Source organism: Vicia villosa, linkage group LG1 (assembly GCF_029867415.1).
Source record: "Vicia villosa cultivar HV-30 ecotype Madison, WI linkage group LG1, Vvil1.0, whole genome shotgun sequence".
NCBI lineage: Eukaryota > Viridiplantae > Streptophyta > Magnoliopsida > Fabales > Fabaceae > Vicia > Vicia villosa.
Genome location: NC_081180.1, coordinates 39,866,239 through 39,876,853, shown reverse-complemented (window position 1 = coordinate 39,876,853; position 10,615 = coordinate 39,866,239). Strand labels below are relative to the sequence as shown.

The window sequence follows — 10,615 nt, the reverse complement described above, 5'->3', positions numbered from 1 at the left end:
CTATCCTCCTTTTGTTTTATGCAGGTGTTTGATACTACATTTCTCCAATTTACTCTCTTCAAAGGGTCTGTCTTGTCAGATGCCTCAAAATAGTGGAATTTGATTGTTTGATTTTCTTGTTTGTTTCCCTCTTACTGTGGTTATTTCTTTAGTTTTTCTTTTTGTTTATGGTTGTAGATATTTCTGTAGTCTTCTTTTTGTTTAGTTTTCTTTTTGTTTAGGGCTTGACCGGTTGGGTTGCCAGGTTTGTTTCTTTGCACACTTCTGATGCTCTTAATATATGGTTTCTAAATGCTCTTAGCTACCTCTACTTTGTGTTACTACTTTTTTCTTTCGGTTTAATATACAATTTCTGCTTTGCTATTCAGAAGGAGGAGAATCCCTCGCCTTGTTTAGAAGAGTGTGTTTTTAAATAGGAGAGTAATGGTACTTTCTTTCTTTTGATAATATTATAAAGAGAGGAAAATGATTTATAAGTTTATTTTAAAGTCCTTTATTTTAAAGTCCTCCAAAGGCCTCTCCTATTGGAGAATTTTAGCCCAGTGAAGAAAAATATAACCCCATGCAAGGTTAGGAGGTTTCACTACAAGTTTGTCAATTTTTTCGAACAGATTGAATCTACAATAATAAATTCAAAATAAGGCTACAATAATCTGTTGCAAATTCAGTTTATCTTTAACCCAAATGATGGACCCATTACAGTATGAAAAAACAATTATTAAAAGCTGAACAAGCTGAACATCAATCTTATTTTCCAAGTAAACGACGACCGCGTTGATTAGCTCCTTTCACTCGGAAATTCAACTCATCCACATCATCATCTAGATGACTCAAGGCTTTGTTATGTCTGCAACATTTACCAAAATAAGTATTCATTTGTCTGTATAATTAGATAGAACAATAAATAGAATGCAGTTAACTAACCTCTCAATTTCAGATCCCATGTCAACGGCTATATCTTTAAGCTCTCCCAAAAGATCACTTAAATTCGACAGTGCATCATCTTGCTTCCCTTTTTCAAACTGTTTCAGTACATTTTATTTAGCATATATCAACACAAAATATTGTGCAATGTAAAGAGGAAATCACAAATGAAAATTATCCATGTTAGACCTAACAGTAAACAGAGATTCTAGATGGTTAATGGAGAGAGTTTGCAAATTATTAATGGTTGTAAATAAAACTGATTTGATGCAAACTAGTGATCTGATCAATAGAACTGAAACTATAGTAGAGAGTAACCAACAAAGATTAATTGGATTTATATTTCTATCAGAAACTAAAGCTTTGTCAAGTTCAGCTCGGACTTTATACAACAGTTTAATCTTTCAATGAGTTGTTACGAACCTCGACTTTTTCAAGTGCAGCTGTTGGTTCCTGAGGAGGAGTCCGCAGCTTAGACTGCCCTTTGGATGCAGAAGTCAATCCCAAGTTCTCTCTCTGTTCCAAGTGGTTTACCTTTCTTCTAACTGGATCATCTACATAACATGAAGCACATTGTGCTTACGATACAATCCAAAATAAACAAGAATTAGAAAGAAAAAAAAACACAAGCAGAGAAAATATTAACCTCCAAAAATAACAGGGCCTGTTATTGTTCGTGTCTTCTTTGCTTTCCAAGTTTTGGAGAAGAGCCCACCAAGACTTCCCAAAAGCTTTTCTCCCTAGAATCAGTTGACAAGATAATCAAAATTTAGTCAGTTTTAGGCACAGCATAGATTTTCTTATAATTTATAGAAACTTTTCAATCAAAATACGTTTATGATTCTTCATTTATAAAAAAGTATTTCAACTTAGACAGAAAGTTTTACAGAGAAGCAAAATGAAATAGATCCTGATAAAATAGAGAAGTAAAAGCTAATTTCAATTTACAAGAGAAGCTATTGTTTAAAATACTCATAGCATTGGAAGTTTCTTTTGATATTTCTTTTCCCATAAGGGCTTGTGGGGAAGTTTTTTAAAACTGAGCCTTAGTCCTTGACAGTGTTATCAAATAGTGGCGGCATGGCCGCTCTGGGGGATATACAAGGCGGTTTTGGGCTTGCCGCAATGATAAATAACGGCCAATATTGCGGACTTTTCTGCCATAACCCACTATAATGGCGCCGCTGGCAGAATTTTGGCTCTCTGCCATCCGCCATTGACAACACCGGTCTATGATACCAATTTGAAAGGGTTTCAACACAAAAGTGCTATATAGAGCAAAATAATTTTTCACAAAAGTAAAAACAACATGAAGACACCACCATATATGAGCACTCGAACAAAAGCATATTACGGAGATTATACCCGACTTAAATCTCGATCAATATCAGCAGCGACTTGGTGACTCCTGGTAATTTGCTCACCCTGATGATGAAGGGTGACTAAAGTCTTGGTAGCATCCTCTCTAATGTTCTCTGCTATCTTCAAACAATTATGGACCGATTTTGTAGTCTCCTCAGCCTTATAAACAGCATAACTCTCCAACTCCTGTACAGACTGGTTCTCTAATCCACCAGAATCACGGAAATTATTCTTAAACCTATTCCTGTCTACTGATTGATGGGCATTAGTAAACGATGAAGATTTCTTATTGTCAACAATGTCGTCAAATGGGTTGGTGTTAACTTCCAGCGTAACTAGTGCTCGTTCTGAAGAATTCTTCTTTGAGGAACTATACTTTTTGTTATCCTTTTCATCATTATCACCAGAATCATGAACATTATTCTTAAACCTATTCCGGTCTGCTGATTGATGGGCATACGTAAACGACGAAGGTTTCTTCTTGTCATCAATATCATCAAACGGGTTGGTGTTAACTTCTGGTGTAATTAGTGCCCGTTCTGAAGAAGTCTTCTTTGAGGAAGAACTATACTTTTTGTTATCCTTTTCATCATCATCGTCAGAATCAAACGGGTTTGACCAGGGTTTAACATCATTAACAGGACTAACAGTGTTGGGTTTCCCAGCTCTCAAAGGAGATTTCTTTGAATTGAACATTGTCAATGGAATGCGCTGCACTCTCTCCCTGTATTATGTAAGCAATGCTATTCAGTTACTGTTAATGTACAAAATCAATAAGCAAAAGCAACCCAAACGTGACAAATATTGTTTGACAAATTCTTAATATTAATCCACTGAGGAATAAAAGAATAAGCAAAAGCAACCCTAATTCTTAATCTTAATCCACTTATGAGAAAAGCATCGATTTTATTATACTATAAGAAACCACATTCACAGAATCAAAACTTGTTTGACTTGATAAAAACTAAAATTGACTAAAAGGGGAAAAACAGATAAACTAGGGTTGAGAGAATATATAAAAGCATTGATTCAATAAGAGTAAAGCAACAGAAAGAAAGAGAATCAATCATAAACCATTGACAAGGACTAGAAACAAAGGTAGAAAAATTGCATCAAAGTCGCGTAAAAGTTGATAAAAGCAAAACCAAGAAGCGGACAAAAAAAAAAGAGAACGATAATTACAAGAAAAACAGAAAATTAAACAAGATAGGAAAATCTGCAATAGAATAATCAAACTGGAAAGTTGTGGAAGAGAAAGAAAGAGATGATACCTGGAAGAAGCGTAAAGAGCGGTAGAATCGATGAGAAATCGAGAGTGAAGAGAAAAGAAGAGAGAAAGGAGAAACGTAGAAGAATTGGAAAATCGCTTACAGAAAAAAGCGATTAAGAAATCGCAGTTTGAAAAAGGAAGAACTGGGAGTCTGGGAGTGAACGTGTTTTTGGTGATTGTGATACGCTCTTATATTTTTGTTTGTTTATCAATTGAGCCGTTGAGTATTGAATCAATATAGTGGGGTTGGAACCTTTTCAGATACATGTTCTCCATATTCGACACATTTCTTTTTATTTTTTATTTTTATTATTACTTTATCTTTTTTAAAATTTTCGTTTTCTATTAAATAATTATAATAAAAAATATATATTTTGAGAAACAATTTTTTTATCTATAAAATGTTTTTTTTTTTTAACGTGAAGTATGATGTAATTGGAGGAAGTAAAGAAAATTATATTCTGCCGGCTAGAGAATCTTTTTAAATGGCAAGGAAGTTTTTTTTTTTCTGAAGCAAAAAAGGAAATAATTTCTATTTTTTTTTCTAAGTAAGTTAGAATTTTTTGTAAAGGTTAATGAAAAGAGGTTAAAGGTAGTGCACTGACCGTGTAAACTAATTTTACACATATATTCAATCAAAATTCTTACACTTGCCATGTCATATTAATTTTTTAAAATTAAAATTGTGATTTAATTAGATGCATGGTTGTGATTGGTTGATAGGGTAAACGGTTAGTGCATATCCTTTTTTTCTAATTAAAATGTTGTCTTTTTAACTTATTTAGTAATTGTATTTTGGTCAACTAATTTACTTTTAAAAAAAATTTCTTTACAAAAAGGAAGTAAATCTTTTTAAATTATTTTTAAGCTATTTTTGTTGGTAGTTTTTTTAAGGTTTTGATTGTGAAATAGAAAATAACGGAAATTAAAGAACACGGAGAAAGAACATTTAAATAAAATAGAAGTAATTTTCATTTTTTTTTTAAAAACTTGTATAAAATAATAGTGAAGTATTTATCATAATAAATTTTTAAAATATTATAACAACATAAATTATAATTGAAAAATTAATTTAAACACTCTAAAATTCTCTAAACTTCTCCTCTAATATAATTTTTATTTTTTTAAACTATAGAATTTTTATATAATAAATAAATTAAATTCCTCAAAAGTGTCTCCACCTAAATTTTTTAATTCTTTTTACTTTATTCTTCATTTTTTAAAGCTCTCTCATTTATTTTTATTCTAACTCTTAAATTAAAATTTAAAACATATCACTTAAATATTGTTGAATTTTTTAGAAAATGAAATGACAAATACATTATTATGATAATATGTGATTGGTTCATCCCATTATGATAAAACCTTTCATCTTTATGTTTTTCGTTTTAATATAGTATTAATGTTTAATTATTAAAGTTGTAATTGTTGTAATTCATAGCACTTCTGTCATTTACTTGTTTCATAAGTAACCTGTTATGTTAGTTACAAAATTAGTTATATTGTTTTAATTTGTTAATGTGGTTATTAAGTTGATAAGAAAGCTTAGACTACAAGTAATCATCCATATCTTGTTTAGATTATTGATTTGTCCAATCATCAATAAAATCACATGAATCCTATCATTTTAATATATATTTTTTTCCATTATTTATTATAGTGATCATCAATGTTTTCTCTTTCTTCAATTTCTTTTTCACATAATCAATTTATAAATGAGTGTGCTAACAAATTGGTATAGAGGAAGAATTGAAAGAAAGAAAAAGGTGTGAATGATCTCTAAAAAAAATGACGGTGATGACAAATTAAAAATATATGAAGGTGCAACTATTGAGGTGTCAATATGAGTTGTTGTAGATGAGTTATTAAAACTCAATTGTTGACTTTTTACAAAGTTAGTAAAACTTACAAACCATATGAAGGCTTGTGGAGAAACAATGGGTGAAGTGATGACGATAAAAAAAAGTATCAAAGACTTTAAACTCTAATTTTGATCATATTATTGTGGCGATACACACAAAAATTCAAAATCTCTAATTACTATATAAAGGACACACCTACAAACAAATGTCATAATAGCAAAGAATAAACACCAAACAATAAGTGCTCTTTATTTATTATTCTTTTTAGAAAAGTTAATCAATTGTAATCAAATTGTATTAGGTTTATCCTAAAAGATAAGGGTAAAACAGTCAAATCCAAAGCACTTCAAGTTTAAAAATGGAGTTTGAAGAAGAGACCTGTGATAATGAAGATGTTGAATAACCAAATGATGATGAAGAATTAACATTTCTCACCAAAAGAATCCAACTTTGTACATAAGAGTTCCCCAAAAGAAATTCTTAACCATACTGATGATCAACATCCAGACCTAGCAAAGAATGTCAAAAGGTCTATTATGGTTAAAATAAGTCTTTGACACTTCAAAAGTAATTGTCTATATCTTCATTGGGAGAAACCATAGATGGTTACTTCAAAGGAAATAAGAAGGGTAGCATGGAAACATGAGATTTAGGAATTGAAAACTGGAAAATAATTTTTTAAATAAAACCTCAATCATATGTACCTAATAACTAAAATTATGATGAACATGAAAGTTCTCTTCAAGAATTCCTAGCTAATGGTATAGGGACAAGCAAAATGGCTTCAAAGATATATGGTATGAGCAAGAACAACAAGAGAGAAACTGATGCACTAAGGATGAACATGTTAATCAATTTTATAATCTAGAAGCATTAATCTATGTAGTTTGTTCAAATGGCTCAAAAAAAACGAATGATCAATCATCCTGCTCAATGTTAAAAACCAATAAGGTTAAAACTTTGGAGAACAAAAAACTCTTAGAACTAACCCCCAAAGGATCCAAAAAGACATGAGTATCTATGAGTCAAATTCTTTATGTTGCAGATGTGTTGCACATAATGGTTAAAGGGTTATCTAAATTTACTTTCCAGTCAAGTAGACAACCAGTCAACAAAAGACAGTGTTATCTAAAAACCATTATCAAGTAGCAAATGGAGACTTAATTTGACTTCAATTATTAGTTTTTCTGACAAAATTTGATTATTAGTAGTTTTTAAAAGACTATATATGATATTTAAATTAAAATAAATATATGATTATTTATCATCTTTATATAAAAGACTATATAAAATTATAGGTGTTTAAGGAAAAATTAATTCTCGAGTTTCAAATATGAAAATCAATTAGAAAGTCTACTTCGACATATAGGAATTGATAAAGAAGCAAACTAAGATAAATTTCAAATATAATCATTTAAAATAGTGTTTAGACTTTAACATATATTGTGGCCCTAAAGATGGAGGACATCAAACAACAACAACAACAATGGGGTTTATGTCATACAATGGAGTTTCATGTAATTCGTTTCATTTGAATCTTTTGACTTCAATAGATGCTGACACCAAGGCACAAGAAGAAATCCTAGATTTCAATTTTCACCCAGAAGAAAAAAAAAACACTGTCAAGATTATATCAATTTCCTTGCCATTGAAGCTTTTCCAAACTACAACCCCTGAGAAAGAATAGCAATTCAAATTAGAGGAAGTGATCTTGTGAAACACTTCACAAGAGTCATAAAGGAAAGTGGAAGATTGATAGCGTACTTATATGCTGTAGAAACCGGCATGGAGATATCTTCAGCACTTTGGTATTAAGAATGTAGCAAACTCCATTTTTTTCTAACAAGCATTGTGAGTTCAATCGTTCCACTTCGTAGACTCTAGTAGTTAGTACTTTTGAGATGCATTGATACAAACCTTGAACTTGAAGGTCCATTCTTTAAAGCCAATCCGGAAAGACTTAAACAATACCAGCCGAAAATATCCGACAGCAGTTACTGGTTTCTATGCTCTCTTCGAAGCTTCAATAAAAAAGGAAAACAAAAAAAAAGTTATAACTTTGAATGGCCTCTAGTGGTTAAGAAAGAGGAAAAAGGGTATATTTTTAACTTCTAAATTCATACCCGAGATTCTAACTCGGCAATTCTTTGCAAGGACACATGTTCAATGCAAGCACGGCGCTTACATTCTTCTTCTAGCAGACCTGTAAGTTGGTATCTCAGCTCTGCCATTTCCTGAACTAAATCTTCTGCTTCTTCCTTTGCCCTCAACTTTTCCACTCTTAATTCTTCCTAGTAAAGGAAGTAAAAAGTTATTTGAATCATAAAATTATGTCCAACAAGTCTTGATATCTTCTGCGTTTAATTAAATTCACAAAGAGCGCTTCAATGATTCTAAATGGATAGTCATACCTTGAGTTTCTCCACAAGAAACTCATATTCTTGGATCTGACAGGACATCTCCATCTCCTCTTTTAATTCTGCATCTGGATCTAACTTCATTGTTAAAATGCCAAGGAGTGGACCCAATATTTCTCCATAAATTCTGAGGAAATATTACGAACTGCTGAGTAGAGAGTTTAGTGAAAGTATGGCTCAAATTGTAAAATTGTGGATACAAATGGAAACAATCAGGCACCACCGTTATTTATCGCTAACATCTAGTGAAAAAGACGCATAGTCTTTCCCATACACAACTATCCATAAAGCCACATTTAAAGCTAGTTTGGATAACATTTTCCACAAGTAGAAACAGAAGTAAAAGTCGCAAATGATTTCAAAACTTTGCATTCAAGATATGATTAAAAATATCAGCATGAGGAATTTGGAGCCAAATGAAACATAAATCAACTTGCATAAACTAGTAAAGGATTTATTCGTTTCCTTATCAAAATGAATACAAATTCAAAATACCAAAAGTTGCAGATTTGCAATTAATTAAGTCAATTAACACTTACAATACAAGACATTCAGTTATTCGTTATGACATTCAGTGATTCGTTATGATCAATATAATGTATGAATTATGAATTTGTGAAGTAGCCCTCTATTCGATTTCTTATTTAAGTAAAAATGGAAATTTATCATGGTAAAGAGTAGGAAAAGTAGATTGAGAAACACAATTTCTGTTTTTTTAAATAACCAAATCAGTGTTGTTGGCGGATAGCGGTCCACGGCAGAGAGCCGAAATCCCGCCATACCGGATGCTTTGTGGTGCCATTATAGCGGATTATGGCGGAAAAATCCGCAATATCGACCAATATTTACCATTGCAGCGAGCATAAAAAACGCCATGTATGTCCGCCATAGCGATGCAATTGCAGATATTTGACAACACTGAACCAAATATATTAAAAATACTCGCATACAACCTTACACATAACTCATCATACATGTTACAAAACTTCAAAAAATGTACCTTGTGTCTTCTGCTTTGCTTCTTGACTGATCCTTGATTTGTAGTCTGTCCTTGTTTTCCAGCCAGTCTTCAACCTTTTGAGAAAATAATCTAGTATTCATGTTGGCAGCATCAAGCTTCTCTTTAATGTCCTTATTTTCTTCATTCAAATAGATGATAGTATCTTGTGCATCATGCAATGCACCCTGTAACTCATTAATCAATCTACTCAGTCTATTATTTTCTTCGAGAGTTTCATCCTGAACTTTCTTGGTCTCGAATAAATCCTGCTCCAAGGCCATCATATCAAGCTTCATAGTTTCAACTTCAAACTGAGACTCCATGGATGAAAATGGTTCATCCAGTTTCTCCACGGACAATGCTGATAGCTCTAACTCCGCTTCTTTAGTCTCTAGCTCCCGAATCAAAGAAAACTGCTTCGAATTGGATCTTTTCAGCTCCTCCCTTAAGCTGAAAACTTCTTTTCGTAAATCTTCCATCTCCTTGAGTTTCAAATCAAGATTATCTTTTAGATAGTTAACTTCCGTGTTTCTTGCACTGAGTTGATCCCGAAGATAATCTGCATAAAATAAAAATTAAATCATGTCAATTAAAGAGCACCAAAACCTCAAAATTTATCCACACAGCTGCAAGTATGCCATGAAAAAAAGGAGAAATAAAAAAAAAAAATACCTATTTCTTGAGAGCAATTCAGCAGCTCTTTTTCCAAATTCTGGATGTATTTCTTATCTTCCATATGAGCTATTGAAAATGACTTTTTCTGCCGTTCTAGTATCTGCATCAATGTCATAAATCAGATTATAGTTCATTATCTGTTGTTTCGTAAAATTGAAAAGAAGAAAACTCAAATTTTGAAACTTCATCGTAATTTCATGCGTCAATTTGTACAATTTAGCTACTTCTACATATAAAGTGATTCGCCTGAAAGCTATTTGTACTAATAAATCGTGAATTTTGTGAAAGAAAGCAATAAATTGATAATGCAATCAAGAGATTAGGTTTAACAAAAAGGTACCTCTCTGAATCTTGTTCTGAGTTGATTACTCTGCAATTAAGGGAATATCAGTTTCACTTTTACAGCAATTTGGGAATTTGTGGGAAGACTGTGGAATACCGAAGCCAAAGACACTGAAAGAATATTAGAACAAACTATTTCCCTTAATTTTTATGATTTTATGAAAATTACCAGCAAAGCATAGATTTTGAAAATGTGATGGATGAATCGACGATGATTCACGTGCAGGCCATTTAGGACTTGTTTGTTTTCGCTTTTTTTTTTTAAATGATTTTTACGGTGTTACAAAATTTTGTGAAAAAGAAATTTACAAAAAATTTTTTTATAACCGATTCAAATGAAAATTTTGTTTGAATATTCTTAAAATGTGATTTTAGGTGTTTTATCTATTTATAGAAAAAAAATTGGATATCAAAATTTCAAAAAATCACTTAATTTTGAAGCTATTTCAAATAGATTTTTATAAAAATCATTTTTGAAATACAACTTTTTGAAAAAATTGTGATTTTTACTAAGTTTTGTTCTTCAATAATCTATGTTTATATTCTAGGATGTCAAAATTAGTGTTTCATTTTAGAAAAAACGAATATAAAAAAACTTGTAATATTTTAAAAAAAACATTTTTGAAAAATCTATTTTCAAAAATATAAAGAAAAAATTCATTTTTTTAAAACTGAAACAAACAGGCCCTAATCTATTTCTCTTTAATTTTGGGGATTACTGAGTTGGAAAAATACCTTATACAAATTCGAAATTGTTTCAAAT

The 10,615-nt window shown here is 31.2% G+C and overlaps 2 protein-coding genes across 4 annotated transcripts; both read right to left on the bottom strand.

Annotated features, from left to right (window-relative positions):
* Window positions 1-578: 578 nt before the first annotated feature.
* LOC131604662 (SNAP25 homologous protein SNAP33) lies at window positions 579-3,772 on the bottom strand. Its single transcript, XM_058877093.1, has 6 exons — window positions 3,558-3,772; window positions 2,290-3,010; window positions 1,571-1,664; window positions 1,348-1,478; window positions 925-1,022; window positions 579-847 (listed from the first exon to the last, which is right to left on the bottom strand). The coding sequence occupies exons 2-6, from the start codon at window positions 2,980-2,982 to the stop codon at window positions 748-750; spliced, it is 1,116 nt and encodes a 371-aa protein (XP_058733076.1). The 5' UTR covers window positions 2,983-3,010; window positions 3,558-3,772; the 3' UTR covers window positions 579-747.
* A 3,022-nt stretch (window positions 3,773-6,794) lies between these two features.
* LOC131604649 (uncharacterized) lies at window positions 6,795-10,068 on the bottom strand. 3 transcript variants are annotated; one of them, XR_009284640.1, is made up of 7 exons: window positions 9,851-10,068; window positions 9,508-9,610; window positions 8,836-9,394; window positions 7,830-7,962; window positions 7,542-7,709; window positions 7,183-7,439; window positions 6,795-7,091 (listed from the first exon to the last, which is right to left on the bottom strand). XR_009284640.1 is itself a non-coding variant. In XM_058877082.1 (6 exons), the coding sequence occupies exons 2-6, from the start codon at window positions 9,569-9,571 to the stop codon at window positions 7,413-7,415; spliced, it is 951 nt and encodes a 316-aa protein (XP_058733065.1). In that variant the 5' UTR covers window positions 9,572-9,610; window positions 9,851-10,068; the 3' UTR covers window positions 6,795-7,412. The 3 variants fall into 3 exon arrangements, 1 of the variants encoding a protein (XP_058733065.1); XR_009284641.1 differs by having other exon boundaries at window positions 7,336-7,439; XM_058877082.1 differs by having other exon boundaries at window positions 6,795-7,439.
* Window positions 10,069-10,615: the final 547 nt, after the last annotated feature.

Bases quoted from the DNA above. Each gene is read 5' to 3' on its own strand.
- LOC131604662 (XM_058877093.1), bottom strand. From the start codon at position 2,982: ATGTTCAATTCAAAGAAATCTCCTTTGAGAGCTGGGAAACCCAACACT. The intron at 1,665-2,289 runs GTATAATCTCCG...AACTGATTCTAG, and splicing joins TTGATCGAGATTTAAGTCGG to GGAGAAAAGCTTTTGGGAAG. The intron at 848-924 runs GTTAGTTAACTG...TAAATGTTGCAG, and splicing joins ATGGGATCTGAAATTGAGAG to ACATAACAAAGCCTTGAGTC.
- LOC131604649 (XM_058877082.1), bottom strand. From the start codon at position 9,571: ATGGAAGATAAGAAATACATCCAGAATTTGGAAAAAGAGCTGCTGAAT. The intron at 9,395-9,507 runs GTATTTTTTTTT...TATTTTATGCAG, and splicing joins GAATTGCTCTCAAGAAATAG to ATTATCTTCGGGATCAACTC. The intron at 7,963-8,835 runs GTACATTTTTTG...ATATTTCCTCAG, and splicing joins AGCAAAGCAGAAGACACAAG to AATTTATGGAGAAATATTGG.